This window comes from Histoplasma capsulatum, genomic scaffold (assembly GCF_000149585.1).
Source record: "Histoplasma capsulatum NAm1 scaffold_8 genomic scaffold, whole genome shotgun sequence".
NCBI lineage: Eukaryota > Fungi > Ascomycota > Eurotiomycetes > Onygenales > Ajellomycetaceae > Histoplasma > Histoplasma mississippiense.
This window is the reverse complement of record NW_001813975.1, coordinates 1,195,088-1,210,857: the sequence shown is the minus strand read 5'-3', so window position 1 is coordinate 1,210,857 and position 15,770 is coordinate 1,195,088. Positions and strand designations below refer to the sequence as shown.

Genomic DNA, 15,770 nt, shown 5'->3' with positions numbered 1-15,770 from the left:
GTAGTTCCGAAGAATCTTGTGGGGGGGCGAGAAAAAGAAAAAAACGTACATGTAGCTTTCACGGCCATTGCTCAGGCCCCTTTTTGCAAACTTTGGCATATCCGTATCATTTCATTGGATTGCTCATCCTTTATCCTCAGTGAAGTTGACAGTAACAAAGGTTCTTTAATGAGTAATTGTGTTTGTTTTCAGGAGTGGAGGCGGTGCATAATGGTGCCAGCTTGACCAGCTTGCTGGATAGATCGTTTGAGGTGGACGGGGTGAGCGAAGGAACCCAGAAAGAGGGAAGCTGAGATTTCGACGATTCACTCTTGCAGAATTCGAAAAAAAAAAAAAAAAAAATAGAATGGTCAGTTAGCAATAACCGTGGAAACAAAAAAATAAATACATAACTCCCTCGGTATGTTTCCAAGAGCAGGGCTGGGAAATTTCTCACCCGCTCCCTCTCAATTTCCTTCCGAATCTTCTCCCTCTCCTCCTGCGCAATATTCCGCATAGTCTTTTCATCCAACTCAAATCCCTTCCTCCTCTTTCTCGCCGCCTCTCCATTGGGGTTCCCATCCTCCCCACCCCTGTCTCTATCAATATCCAGTCTCCGCTTCCTCTCCTCCAGACCCATGCTAACCAATTCGAATTCTCTTAATTCCCGCTCGCGTGCTTCTTCCGCCAACCGGCCCTCTCCTTCCTCTCTATCCCGCTCCGCGAGCTCCCGCTCCTTTTCCAACCGTTTGATCTCTTTGCGTTGGGCGAGGAGATCGTTCACGGCGCATTCACGACAGAATAAATCTCCGTTCGTGGCGCAGGCGACGACGGGGCTCCGGGCGGGGAGAAGACATAGTCGACATGATGAGAAGGGGAGGAATGATTCTCGGGAAAGACGGGTGCGCTGGGTTCCCCAGGTGGTGCGAAGGAGGGAGCGTTCGTAGGCGGTGAAGTGTGGGAGGGAGGTGTTGCGCTTGGAGTGCGCCATGGTTGGGGGATAAAGGGATTGTGATCGATCGAAAAAGCTAGGTGCTCGTAGTTAATAGCGCCCGAAAAATACATCATTACAGGCGGAGGGTTAACTATTTTTTGCGGAGCTCAAGGAATGACTAAGCTACAACTCACTCGACGTCCAACAAACTTAATCGCAAGACACTCGCATTTCTAGCGTACTTTAAAGATAAATATTTTAATCTCTTCTTATAAATAGTGTAGGTACCCTCACTTGTCTTCTTGCAATTTACATATACTATACGTGTACTGTACCAAGCTCTCTTCTTCAAGTTTAAACGTAAAGTTGATGAGCTGCGCAAGCATTTATTTGAACACCTTTGAATTTCTTCAGATTATAAAGCAGCTTGATTAATTATCGAGAATACCCCGGACAATAGTTACTGTATTTGCAATGCGCTTTTCAACTCATTTCTACATGGCTCCAAATTTCATCGCATTCGGTTACATGTCGCGTAGATTTCGAACTTCTAACCAATCTGAGCTGTGCCAACACCTTGCGGCCCGCCAGATTGATGATGCGTTGCTTGAAGGTCAGAGGATTCTTTATCAAAATCCATAAATACTGGGTCCTCGAAAATATTCGCCTCTCTTTTTTTGCTCTGGCTGTTTTGCTATATTGCTCGTGATGAGATACGATGGGTTTTCCTAGAAGAGATTGTGTAGACGATCTTCGTTCTATATAAAATGAATCGATTGAGGAATGTCAGTCACATGCGATATGATATCTTGCGGATCGGAGGGTCTCACTGAATAGCTCGGATACTAACGTAAGTATAAAATTGTTCAAAAATTTGTAGATTGGCGTCTGACATCCAACCTTCCAAGACTTCAAAGATGGAACCTCTGCGCCCACCAGGGCTATATCTGGCCATTCTCCTCCATGATGAATATGAATACTTTTGTTGAGGGTGTCCCTTGTGTTACATGCACAGACACCGTCGTTTCATTCAGCCTTGCTGAAGTCATAATGAATGTATTTTTTCTTCGAAATTCTGAATTGCTCTTCGATATCCCATGGTGCGGGTGTGAACATTTTGTTTTCGTTCATTCGTGCGCAACATGAAGATCCCCGAGGCGAAGCACGTCTAGTTACACAGCAACTCACAGGCACGGGAACCATGTCCCTCCCGTATGCAGTGTTTAACAAATCAGGTCCCAAAAGTATAGATACTGTGGTCATTTCAATGTGTCCCTGATAAACCAAGCATCACAGGGGAGCTGAGGCTTAGAAAATCGCTGGGCTTTTATTCCCCGAATACGGGCCCAGCGCGGTGTGCATGAGGGACTAGCAAATGAAAATTGCGAAGTGTCTGCGGGCGCGCGATCGAACTCTGACAAAAATAGATCCAACCCAGTCCAAGCTTTGACTGTGCTTGTTTCGATCGCCATTTCCCTATGCTTTGCGATCGCGGGAGCTTAGCGGTTTGTTTCGAAACACGAAGGATATCAGCTCTGATGATGTGCTCTTGTGTTGAATTAACTTCCTCTGAGCTGCGAAGGCCCTCGCATGGGCACCCCTCCATGCAATGAACACGAGTCTAAGGGAGCAATCCAAACTCGGAGGCACCCTATTGGGATACTTATGCGATAAAATAGTCTGTTTCATACGAGTAGGGATACCTTGAAGAAAGTGATCCCATGTCGTGCAGTGGCGATCATTCAAGCGATGAAGTCATACGACATTTTCGCCCTCTCTATCCAAAAGCAGCGGGAGAAACATTACATCCAACTTGAAGAAGGAACTTTGTTCTTTCTTCTCTCTATCTCTTGATTGTATATTGTTACTGTTAAGCACCGCAATGGACATCACGCCTTGACGCCAACCAATAATTTTTAATCCTGCAGCCCAGGGGGTTGTTGAATATTGCGAAGCAACCGGTAGGAAAATATCTATTACACCCGGGTCGCTCAACATCCTCGTATATGATTTGGTGGCTATGGCGAAACCATCCTCAGGTCCTGGTGGACACATTGAACTTTCCATGACCAGTGCTCATCTCGAGTTTCAGCTACATCCCGTCTCGTTTGATTTGAACCAATAATGTATGTTGGTGAGAGTGTGCCTGGTCTCAGGGAAACGCGCGACGCAGCCTGCTGAAAAAGTCAACGGCATCATACTGCGGACAAGGGAGATATTCGTATTTCAAATGTTGACGAGAATGTCAAGGACATTGCAGCTCGTATGACAAACTCTCGACCACTTCTGTGATATTTTTGGGTTCAGAAGAAAAGCATATAAACCTGCTGAAATCCCCCTTCTATCAGTTTTGTTTTCTCCATCATCAACAACAACATCAGCAGCAAAAGGCAAAGCAAAAGCAACCAAACGAACAAGCCCTCCAAATCTTCTACAATCCCCTTTGTTACAAACCTTTATTTTTCCAATCTTCCCCTAACCCAAAGCCCAAAACCCCCAGCCAAAATGCGCGTTTCCGCAATCTTCGCTATCATCTCTGCATTGAGCATGACTGCTCTGGCTCTTCCTGCACCTGTCCCTGAGGACCTCGACATTGCTGAGGTAAATGCCGACCTCGCGGCTCGGGATGCGCACGCGGAAGCTATCCCCGATGATTTCGCTGGTGACCTTGCTGATCTGGATGACGACGACGATGTTGATGGGTTCAATGGGAATCCTGCTGGTGCATTTCAAAAGAGAGGCTGGAGCTGTGGCTTCTTTGGTGGAAATGACGAGCCATGCCACCAGTGAGTTTACACCCCTTTCTTTTCCAGTGCTTTCGTTTAAAGCAAGATAGCGGGGCTAACCCATGGGCTTATCAGGCACTGCAAGAGCATCAGGGGCTACAGAGGTGGTTACTGCAGTTCGGGGGTATCTGCAAGTGCTACTGAAGTATGTAATGTACAGTATATGCACATGTTCAAAAAAAATTCCTGCATTTTCCTGCAATGAGGCAAAAGTAAATACTAATAAGTTTCTATAGCTGGTTTCGATACCCACTAGCGGGCTCATGATGAACGAAGCAGTGAGAAAATATGGCATGCTTCTAGAAGGAAAAAAATAAACATGATCTGCTGTTTCGGATAGATTTTTCTTCTTTTTCCCTTCTCTTCTTTCTCTCTCCCCACGATAATCTGCATTCCTATCATTTCATCATGTTCCGCATAACTTTGACATGCATATTGAAAAACAGCATTGCATCGCAATAATTTCCTTTTTGCTGTTTCTTGATTCTAGTTTCCTTTTCTTTTATGTACGCCTGTCTCTTCTACATCATTTGTTCTTGCCTCAATCTCTCGCTGAAAGCTGCCACTTGATCAGAGTGTACTTCTCAGTCGTTAACTGTTTCCTATGGCATTCTGTCCAGCTCAATTGGGGAGGGAGGGGTAGGTGGGGCGGACCAGACTCGAATTATTTCCCAAAAACTTTTTTTTTTTTCTTCTCGTGGCAAGCGTCCCCGGCTGTAGCTCGACAGACATTTATTCTTGTTTCAATGAAATTTTGCATCTTCCCCTGCCTGGTTCCTCCAACTACAGTAGCTCCTTTCCTAAACCAAATAGAGTAGTCTTCATCATCTGGCATCACAAACGACAGCGGTCCCAGGATAATTCAGCCGCCAGCTACAGCCGAAATATTTGGAATGGCCTGTGATATGTAAAATTAGACGCTGCACGGAATCACTCAAAGCGTGTTCGGAATGATGGCACTAAGCCGGGTTCCGAGTAGGGCTTAAGGTTGCCGATCGGCATGCCGATAGTTAGACGCGGGGTCAAAGGTTTCTTTATTTCATGGCTGTAATGATTGGATGTCTTATTTTAATGAAGAGACTTAACTTCAACGCTGGTCCACAATTGGCTTAGATAACTGTGCCCACTTTCTATGGTTGTATGCTAGCGATCGACCCAGCCAACTGTGCTCCTTATCTTGGCATCTTTTGATATGACACAGATTTTTCATCTGCCATTCTGATTGAGTATCTGTCAAAATCTTTTGGAAATGAACTGTGTTACTTATACAGCAGAATGTATGCAGAAAGCTGTCATTGATATTCAGAAAGTTCATTCAGCTTTAATTGAGCATAATGATTCTTGTTCAAAGAATATCCTCAATTGTTCCTAGTGATCAAGGTGATCAAGAGAGGGTTATATGGGTTGATTTTGATATTGCAATTGTTTATCCCAATGGCACATACATTGAAAAGAAGGGGTGTAGCTGGATTGAGTTTGAAACTGAAGTTGTTGAAAGCTTTGAACAGCTACTTGTTCATCTCTGCAGACACACTCCCACTTCCATGATACTTTTAGATCACCGGGACAGCGATTTGGTGAGGAATTTGATTCACTTCCAGCTTGGAAAAATGCAATGTCGGTTGGAAGTGTTGATGATAGTTGCTGCATCATCAATATCACCCGTAATAGGAGTAAGAAGCAGGTTTGCAAGATGAGGTGCAAGGGACTGGAAGCCAGCTCGCAGCGCACAATGCAATCGACTCCGGATGTAAGTGTTAAAGCTGTGGTTCCCCACTATGTTCCCCACTATGCTGCGGCTGGTTGGTCGCAGTGTATAGGTGGTGGGTTGAGTGGCCACACCACCACACCCACGGGTATACATATCATCAGCGCGACCATTTAACAAATAGTTATGTTGGCTTTTTGCTATGGATAACCTAGTGGCCATAGTGCTATCTTATCACAAAATGGAGAGCGAACATCGGCTCCGTGTTTATCAGCTGGGGTGGGGAGTTTGGCATTGGTTCACTCGCAATTTGTGTTTGATGAAGTAAGATCCCATAGGCGGTGTATGATATGAGTGTATGTGAATCATGACCACTGACCAACACTGTTGGTATCGCCCCAATTATAGTTTGGGTTTCTTGTATTGGGTGCCTTGTTGGTATTTGGGGTAGGAAGAGCAGGAGGTGCCACCATGAGGTAGTTTAAAAGAGTCTGGTTGTTGGCCATGGCTGCTGCTGAATTTTGAATGACTAAAGAAGGTACAGACATAAGTAGTGAGGAGAGCCGCGGAGCATCTTATAAACCTAACGCCGCACTGTAAGAGAGGTTGAGCCTGGTTGGTTGTTTGTTGTCTATCTTGTAGTAGTAGCTAATATATCCATTATATCCAAGGTTGGTCACGTGCGGTAGACTGTTACGTCCCCTCTACTACTTTTTTGCCCCAGTGGCCTAACAGTTAGGCTAGCCTTAGTAATGCAGAACTTAGTAACTAACTAACTAGTTAACTTAACGTAATTCCCAAGCGAGCGAGCAGCCCAAGCGAGCGAGCAGCAAAACTAGCATATCTCAACTAACCAGAATTTAAATCAAATTATCTACTCCCACCAACCACTAATTAAATTAAATTAAATTACATGAAGTTGAGGACATCTTATTCTTGTATGCCCAACAGTATTGCAATTGCTGCAGCGTTGTGGCGCTCGTATGCGGGGTCTAGGCTCCGGGGCCGCAGGTACGGAATGTTGAATAACAGGCTGTTCAGCAGGCTCAGCTGCAGGAATAATAAGATTCTGAGCTTCATTCCTAGTTAGACCCCCTGCACTTGGGATCCTGCGTGTAGACCTCTTGCGTTTTTGCTTCTCTTTCTCATTTGCATTGAAAATATCCTCATACTGCTTCTTCATAACCATGGCGCTGACCATCCCGTATTCGCAGGCCTTGGTTATTTGGTCAAAGCCTTCCACTAACCCATGAGGTTGATCCTGATCCATAAGATTTCTGACCTTATTCACCTGCTTCTGCAATTGCCGGGGGTTACTAGGTGTTTGTAGGATCCAGGATGACGTTGAATTGCTTGACCTGCTGGCTGGGGGAGTAGGGGTTCGGAGTTGAATATTCAGCTGCTGAACAACGCATTGAGGATCCAATGGAACTATTCCAGTGGCCCTGAACCCACTTTGAATGTTTGAAGCCTTGAAGGCTTCCCGACGTGCTGCAGGATAGGCATCTAGGAAATCTGCCTTCTTAATGGTGTTGAATCCTAGCCGCATTCGCTGTTCAACTAGGGTTCCGTACGCGCGCTTTAAAGGTGCAAAAACACCCACATCTAGTGGCTGCAAAAGGTGTGAAGAATGTGGTGGCATGCAGAGAGGAATAATCTTATTCTCACTGCAGATTTGGTCAAATTCCGGAGTAAGATGACTGCCGTGCCCGTCCAGAATAAGAGATATGGGTTCCAACCCTGCGTGGATTTGCAGCTGGAATAAACAGCCGTGTAAGCCATTTGATTCCTATCTCATCTGTGGTCCAGCCATTAGGACTAACATCCAATCTCCAGCGTCCGGCAGCCCGTCAAACCAGCCTTCCTGAATATTGTGACCTTTGAGGATAATATACGGCGGAGGGGCCCATCCTGACGCGTTGACTGACTCAATTGCAGTCACCCACTCACGATTCCCAGGCTGTATAAGAGTTGTTCGTCCGTAGTGCTCAGCACTAGTAATGACCTTGGTAGTTGCACAGAGCCCCATTGCAAACCCAGCTTCATCAAAGTTGTAAATATCTTCAAACACAATCCCATGCTCAGTCATTACCCTCTCTAGGGTCTTAAACCAATCCTCCACAATCCTGCGGTCTTCACACTTGGCCCGATCATGGTTATAGCGTCTTGAGAAGCGGCATTGGAGCTCTGGACTGCGTGCCACTAGATTTGACACCCAGTTCTTGCCAACGCGAGGAGGGTGGTTTGTATGGCTAGGCTTCCGTATGGCAAGAAGATGATTAGCCATATTCTCCACAAATGCAGGCCGGGGTGGTAGTCCTCGTAAAGCTAGGTCTAGGATCCATTGAACAAGCTTATCCTCTTCAGCAGGAGTTAATTTATGTGAATTTGCGCGTAAATTCACCCGTGAAGATCGACCACTGAGTCTATGACCAAGTGTAGAGCGTGGCACATTAAAGATGCGTGCAGCTTCAGAAATAGAGGATATTTCCTACTTTTTAATAGCATTTATCGCGAGTTCAAGTCTTCCCTCTATCTCTATAGAGTTCCTAGCATCTTTAGAGCGAATTGGTGGCATAATTGCGCGTTGAAGTGGATGAGTAGGTAAATTAGTAGGTGGAAGAATTTGGCTGCTCGCTCGCTTGGGCTGCTCGCTCGCTTGGGAATTACGTTAGTTAGTTAAGTTCTATAGAACTTGGTAAGTTTGATTATCAAATGCCCCACTGATTCTCAGTGCTATCTCTTGTGTATATTTGAGCATGGCTTTTCTTATAAATACTGTCTAATTGTCATGTAATTATCAGAACGAGAACAAGCAATTCAATTATTTTTATTGATATTCAGTAATTGGGACAATATTCTGACTTTGTTAGTTCCTACAGTTATGAGCCCGGGTAGCTACCTATCGCTATATTGATATCTATCCATACCGACCTCCTTATCGGCAAAGATATCTATATCTATCTTAATATCTATTTGATTATACCTATCTATTCGACCTCACCGACCTCCGTATCGGCGACGATTGCAGCAATATATCTATATCTATATCTATTCGATCTCATCGACCTACATATCGGCGAGAGACAGCAGCGAATTATATATCGGTTATATCTGTACGATCTTATATCGATTATATCCATTCGATTCTATATTGATTATTCGTTCGATTCTATATCGATTTCAAACCTATATACAACCGATCAAGATGTCAGCAGAAAATTCATCTTCAAAGACAACACTCTTTCTGAATTCTTCCAGAAGCTGGAATTTATGGTACAAGATGATACTAGGACTTGCCACAGAGCTTCAAGTATTGGATCTTGTTAGTGAGGAAAGCTCTAATAGAATGAGTGACATACCCAAACCTACTCCTCCAGAGTTCCCTACTGAGCATACTATGGAAGCAAAGATTAAATGGGAGATGGAGAATACCAAATATAACAATGACACCAACATCTATCGGAGCAAGCTCGAAGGTGTTAGCAAGATCAGGCAGGAGATCCTCAGAACAGTGGCAGTCAGTGAGTTAGAAATAGCAACTTCTGGAAATGATCACATTGATGTGAAGGATCTTCTAATTGCCCTTAAGAAGAGGTTATCTCCTAGAAAAGCGGATCGTCAGTATGAGGTACGGAAGAAATATCAGAACCTACAGAAGCTGCCTAAACAGAATCTAGATCAGTGATTAGATGCCTGGACTCTGAAACAGAGATCAAGAACTCTGATATAGATGGCAACTTCGATATATGGGAGGCCTTCTTCAATATCAACATGTCTATCGATAATCCGTACGCTGCTATCCGAAAGAGAGAAGTTGAGATAGGAGGTAAGGAGAACTTCTCCTTTGCAGATGTGGTCAATGACTTCCCGTTCCGAATATCGCAAGAAGAGATACAGTAAGCCAGGACTGCTAGTGTCCAATCTAGCTACCTTAAATGGCAGGCAAGCAGGACAATCAAAATCAAGAACCTGTGTTTGTGGTTCTAAGCATTCCTGGGTCAAATGTTATTATCTCAACCCAAGTCAGAGACCAGAAGGATGGAAGGAGAATGAGCAGCAATGTAAGAAGGTGGATGAGGCACTCAAGAATGAAGATATCAAGAAGAAGATAGATGCAGCGATAAGCAAGGTAGCTGCTTCTAATACTGAGATGATAGGACAGACGCTAGGAGGAATGGTTCTTCTAAAGAAATGTGGGGAACCTATCGATCATTCTATCGATCAACCTACTGATCAATCTTCGATCACTTCCGATACTGTACCTGTCGATCAAGCAACAAGATGTCTAAATGTGAACGTCGAGAGCTTTCCTTCCAACCAACGCCCCTATCTCCGAGATTCCTGGATATTCGATACTGGTGCTGAGCGACATATCTGCAATAATCGATCTAGATTCCTAACGTACGAACCGTCAGAAGAGCAAATTTATACAGGAGATTCGACAACAAGAGTTATGGGATATGGAACTGTTTGGACCTACATGACCAACAGTCTCGGCAAGCAGTTCAAAGTAATTCTTAAGAACGCTGCGTACGTTCCGTTGTCTCACACCAACCTGATCGCTTGGAAACCTTGCTATCATATAGAGGGGATCTATCTCGATGGCAAATCGTTCAGATGGCGGAGGATTAGCGATGATTCGATCTTTGCTCGCATAGAAGTATACGGCGGATTGCTGGTTACTGAATATCGCAGAACTAGTGAGAACACCTTAGTGCTCGCTAATATTGCCCCACTTAGCAATCCAGCAGAACCTGCGAAGATAACAGAACCTGTTAAGATATCAAATACTTCTTACACCCCGAAGTGCTCTACTGCTTCCTCCAAGATTTGGCATCAACGCCTAGGACATCCCTCGATGAGAGCAGTTGAACATCTGCCAACCGATGCCAAAGGGGTTCAGATATCAGATATCAAAGATATGGCAAAGAGCAATGATATCGAAGACAAAGAGCTCTGCGAACCTTGTCATCTTGCTAAAGCAAAGAATCAAATATCTCGCCGTCCCCATATACGATCTAAACTGCCTTTCGAACGACTCCATGCAGATATTGTACAAGGGCCTTCCTACTGCTACAACGGAGAACGATGGCTCATACATTTTGTATGTGATTATCTTCGTTTCCATATCGCAGTAACAGCCTTGAGAAAATCTGATATTAGGAAAGCCTTGATTAAGGTTTTAAGGTGGATTAAACGCCAGTTTGATTGTGAAACAAAGATTATACGAATCGACAATGAGAAAGGAATCAAAGAATCCGATACCTTTAAGGATTGGGTAATTGAACTGGGCCTAGAAATCGAATACTCTTCGGAATATATCCATGAGCAGAACGGTGCTGCTGAACGAGCAGGTGCTATCATAACTACTAGAGCAAGAACTCTTAGGATAGAATCCTTGTTACCCCAATCACTGTTCCCTGAGATAGCAATCGCTGCCGTTTACTTGCTGAATAGGACCCCTACCAAGATGTTAGGATGGAAATCGCCCCTCCGAGCACTAGAAGAATATCTTCATATCGAACAGCATTCTTGTGCTCACTTACGTGCCTACGGATGTCGTGCGTACGCAAAGATCCCCAATGAGATCCTCAATCGAAATCGATCACAGAAGCTTGATCCCAGAGCTCATATTGGATATCTTGTGGGATATGATTCTACAAACATCTTTAGGATTTGGATTCCTCACCTAGATAGGGTGATAAGAGCAAGGGATGTTATATTTGGTGGGAATAGAAGATATAACCCAGAAGAACCTCATATTGAAAAACAGCTGCGAGATTGGGTTACTCAGGAGGCTGAATTCTTGGATATCGAAGTTCAGAAACCAAGGGTTGGCACTTCTCAACAAGAGAATAATCTATACTCAGATATCGATATCTTCCGTCCTGATGAGATTCCACCGCGTACGGAGAACGTTGATAAAGATAGCGAAGATATCAACAAGGAACTGGAAGCGCAACTTATGGCAGATATCTTACCTACACCGGATTCTACACCTGAACCTGATTCTAGCAATTCTATCGAACTTGACCTTCCTATCGATACTCATCCGATATTATCTAGCAATCGAGCACCTAGAGCGAATGAGATCAGTTCTGATTTCAGCGAATCCAATATAATTGAGGGTAAAAGAACACGCAAGGCAACCCATCATATAGCAGTATCTCTTGCTAAAGATATTCCAAATCGAATGATCAACGCTGTCTTTGCGGAACCCCTATCTAGATCAGAACCTTTCAAAATTCATCGATCTCAGTTACCTGACCCACCTCAACATTGGAATGATGTCAACAAACACCCCTATCGCGATGAATGGATTAACGCTGCCAAACGGGAATGGGACTCTATAACCCAGCGAAATACCTATGAAGTTGTTAGCAGACCTTCGAAAGATACTCCAGTGATTCCACTATGTTGGGTGTTTACTTACAAGTTTGATGATGATGGTTATCTTGTTAAGTTCAAAGCTCGTATCTGCATCCGAGGTGATTTACAACCAGTATCTGAGCTAGATACCAAGGCTCACACCCTAGCTGCAAGAACCTTCCGTATCTTGCTTGCTATTATCAACGCCTTTGACCTCGATGCTGAGCAATTAGATGGTGTCAATGCCTTTATAAACAGCTCACTTGATGAGCTAGTTTATGTTGAACTACCAGATGGTTGGTGGAAGTTGAAGGGGGTATGGAATCTCAAGAAGAACAACTATGTTCTACGCCTACTACGCGCCCTGTATGGCCTAAGGAGATCACCCCTTCTGTGGCTTAAAGAACTATCTACTACTCTTAAGCGGTTAGGGTTCGTTCCAATCCCTGAGGATAAGTGCCTGTTCACCAACGGACGGATAATGATATTCTTCTACGTTGATGATACTGTTGTCGTATCTCACCACTCTACAGACTCTCGAGGAAAATATGCCGGAGCGACGGCGCGCCATTCGCAAAGGCAGACCTGGATTGGGATTGTTGGTTTTTTGCTTGTCGGACTTGGTTACGCTTTTCAGGGTAACAACGATTTTTTTATTTAAAAGAATACACCAATTTATCAAGCAAAGTACGCTGTATCTTCCCATCGAAGTTCAGTTGGTCGGCCGATCATCGCTTCAGATGGTGTCATTTTTATCGATGCCCATTGCGCCAGGGGAATCCACTCTATCCAGTTATCACGGAAGCAGCTGGTTCTGACATTCTATTACAACCTTGATCAGTATCAAGATCTTATTCAAAGAAGGAGGTGCAATCCTTCCAGTTAACAAGATATTGCGTTTGACCACGGTACTGACGTTTATCCAATACTTGAGTTGTCCGATAACGCTGGCGAAGATGAGGAAGCGGACGGTCCCGTTGAGGTGTTAGAAAGGAACGCAGCAGCGTATTGCAGGTCGAACGATCACCTACGCTAGCGTCACCCACCTCTAGTCTTCTGCGAAGTAAAGGAATTCATCCCGTGTTCCACGTTTCCCTTCTCGAACTTATGGCTTAAAGAACTATCTACTACTCTTAAGCGGTTAGGGTTCGTTCCAATCCCTGAGGATAAGTGCCTGTTCACCAACGGACGGATAATGATATTCTTCTACGTTGATGATACTGTTGTCGTATCTCACCCTGATGACAGAGAGGAAAAGGATCAGTTAATCAAAGATCTCAAGAATACATACGAATTCCGACAGATGGGAAACCTCGAATGGTTCCTTAATATGAGAATTACTAGGGACCGGAGCTCTAAGAAGTTATGGCTCTGTCAAGATGCTTATATCGATAAGATGGTTGATACTTATCATCTTGCTCATGCTCGCAAAGCATCAACACCTCTATCTAGTGTTCCACTAGCGCCTTATCAAGGAACTGCATCGCCAGAGGATTCCCACTACTATCAACGCCGAATCGGATCCTGTATCTACGCCGCAGTAATGACTAGGCCAGATATCGCATACGCAGTTGGCAAGCTCACAACCTATATGACCAATCCTTCTGAGCGCCATTCTGCAGAGATCGATCGCGTTATTGCCTATCTGCGAGATTCGAAGAATCTAGCAATCGAATATAGCGTATCTGATAGTGATGGCCTATCAATGAATGTGGTTGAAGCAGCTTGTGATGCCTCCTTCGCAGATAATTCAGATAGAAGATCAACAGAAGGTTACATCTTCAAACTTTTTGGAGGACCTGTTGATTGGAAGTCAAAGAGGCAGAGAATAATAACAACTTCCACCACTGAAGCTGAACTACTAGCTATATCACAGGCAGGCAGAGTCAATTTGGTGGAACGATTCTTTGACCATCTAGGTTTTGACCCATTGACACAAGATTTTGTAGGAGGATAACGTTCGTTGTTTATTACTAAACTAACTACGCGAGAGCAATACAATATGTTGGGGGGCACGTGATAGGGTAGCCGTAGTACCCCCTAACACCCCCCCGTGCTACGGCGCCGCCAATGCACTGCCGCCCGGGGGCCCCCTTTGCTCAATTCTTCCAAAAACACAATAACAATTAATTACAAGATTTGGACCCTGATTTCCTCTTTGGGAATAGGTGCCCATACAGCAATAACTATAAAAAACAGAATAATACAAGCAAAATTCCGTTATCTCCCGTACCACTGATACCATTCTTTTCCTTCCAACAAGGTTGTTCCATATGACTTATCATCAAACCAGGCCAAGTTGTATTTGAAAATTCACCCTCCACGGGCATATCCATGTTCCTTGTGGTAGGGACTGCCCCATCTACCACCCATCCTTTCCCATAGATCACTCTTCGCACAATCATATTGATAGATATAGGGTGCCCATCGCCCCCCCAATCCACATCACGGTCGCTATCAGTATCAAGATCATCATCGCCTGTGGGATCATCATCACTTGTAGGATCGTCATCGCTTGTAGGATTGTTATCGCTTGTAGGATTGTTATCACTTGTAGGATTGTCCTCCATTGATCCATCCAAACATTCCATCTTGGAATCCATATCAATATCCACACTGCCGTAGCCGCTATCACCACTGGTATCGCTGATATCATCACCAACATCATCGTTGGCATCGTTGGCATTGCTGGCAGTGTTGGAATTGCTGGCAGGCCGCCCAGCAAAGATATCTTCTATAGCTGTCCACAGAGCATAGGCAGATAGTTCCTTGGGTGTAACAAGATAAGATCTTGCTTGCGGAGTGATTGCAAACCACATGTACAGAATAGTTATACAGCCACATATTGCATTCTTTCCAAAACCGTTGCATATCAGCACTGGCATCCTCTTTGGGTCCAAGTTGTCTCTCATCTATGATATCAATTGTATGAGATTGCCTCGCTGCGAGGAGGATCTCTTCCCTCCACACTGAATAATTCACAAAACCAGTGAGGATAACTGGCTCCCTTATGAATCTCACTTGGTCACGGAATTCATTAAGAATCTTCACAATAGCAGACGTTCTGCCCTTTCTCTGCAGATAGTTTGCTAAATCCGCACTAATGTTCTCATCACTAGCAGAGGGTTCACCCCTACTTGCTTTCATCTGTTGAACTTCATGCTGGAGTCTCGCGATCTCCAATCTCATGCGAGTTTCCTCACTCACATCATCACGACTACTAGAGCCACCCGCGTTATCCGACATCTCGTTGTCGTTAATTGGGTCTTCGTATTTGATATTCGACTCGTTCGATTCTTCTTCGATTGTCTCGTCAGGTTCAAATGCCTCTGGTGCTTCTGTTGGTTGCAGGTGTTGGTAGACCTGCGTCCAGTCCTTCTTGTTGTGCCTCCGGTGTTTGAGGACTTCTTCTACGCGTCGTCACGTAGTCCTTCGTTAAATCAGGCGTTCCACCCGATCTCAGATTAACCATTAGGTTCAAATCACTTAACAAGCCGTCTAGGCACGCTTTTAACGATGCGTGGAGACGTAGTTAGCACGTTATTTCGCAGCTCTTTCGTAGCTTATAAGGGCCATAACCTGTAGGAGGATAACGTTCGTTGTTTATTACTAAACTAACTACGCGAGAGCAATACAATATGTTGGGGGGCACGTGATATTGTAGCCGTAGTACCCCCTAACAGATTTCAATCCAGTGTGATTAATCGACAAACAGTTGGCATCCTTACTAAGGAAGATCCATCTATCACAACCAAACTACGCCATGTCGATATCTACGGTAATTGGTTGAGAGAACGAATACAATCCGGTGATATCTCAGTACGATGGACAACCTACAAGCAACATGCCAGCGGATGGGTTGACCAAGCCATTATCACAACAGAAGCAAAAAGAATTCATCAAACAGCTAGGATTAGTTGATATAACTGATCTTATCAATCAAACAACAAAATAAGGTATAAAAAGTTGACAAGATGGACAGGAGGAATCA

General features: G+C 44.4%; 5 protein-coding genes across 5 annotated transcripts; 2 read left to right on the top strand and 3 right to left on the bottom strand.

Annotated features, from left to right (window-relative positions):
- Positions 1 to 136: 136 nt before the first annotated feature.
- Positions 137 to 970, bottom strand: HCAG_07322 (predicted protein; the record flags this gene model as incomplete). Its single annotated transcript, XM_001537850.1, has 2 exons — positions 137 to 310; positions 437 to 970. 2 exons carry the CDS (start codon positions 968 to 970, stop codon positions 137 to 139), a joined length of 708 nt encoding a protein of 235 aa, XP_001537900.1.
- A 2,448-nt stretch (positions 971 to 3,418) lies between these two features.
- On the top strand, positions 3,419 to 4,016 carry HCAG_07321 (predicted protein; the record flags this gene model as incomplete). The annotated part of the gene is made up of 3 exons (XM_001537849.1): positions 3,419 to 3,699; positions 3,775 to 3,844; positions 3,936 to 4,016. The coding sequence occupies 3 exons, from the start codon at positions 3,419 to 3,421 to the stop codon at positions 4,014 to 4,016; spliced, it is 432 nt and encodes a 143-aa protein (XP_001537899.1).
- A 2,295-nt stretch (positions 4,017 to 6,311) lies between these two features.
- HCAG_07320 (conserved hypothetical protein) lies at positions 6,312 to 7,694 on the bottom strand (the record flags this gene model as incomplete). Its single annotated transcript, XM_001537848.1, has 2 exons — positions 6,312 to 7,074; positions 7,231 to 7,694. 2 exons carry the CDS (start codon positions 7,692 to 7,694, stop codon positions 6,312 to 6,314), a joined length of 1,227 nt encoding a protein of 408 aa, XP_001537898.1.
- Positions 7,695 to 8,756: 1,062 nt separating this feature from the next.
- On the top strand, positions 8,757 to 13,690 carry HCAG_07319 (predicted protein; the record flags this gene model as incomplete). The annotated part of the gene is made up of 8 exons (XM_001537847.1): positions 8,757 to 8,931; positions 9,141 to 9,306; positions 9,434 to 9,940; positions 10,151 to 10,514; positions 10,590 to 12,211; positions 12,313 to 12,377; positions 12,832 to 13,551; positions 13,656 to 13,690. The coding sequence occupies 8 exons, from the start codon at positions 8,757 to 8,759 to the stop codon at positions 13,688 to 13,690; spliced, it is 3,654 nt and encodes a 1,217-aa protein (XP_001537897.1).
- Positions 13,691 to 13,965: 275 nt separating this feature from the next.
- Positions 13,966 to 15,625, bottom strand: HCAG_07318 (predicted protein; the record flags this gene model as incomplete). The annotated part of the gene is made up of 3 exons (XM_001537846.1): positions 13,966 to 14,691; positions 14,801 to 15,189; positions 15,613 to 15,625. The coding sequence occupies 3 exons, from the start codon at positions 15,623 to 15,625 to the stop codon at positions 13,966 to 13,968; spliced, it is 1,128 nt and encodes a 375-aa protein (XP_001537896.1).
- Positions 15,626 to 15,770: the final 145 nt, after the last annotated feature.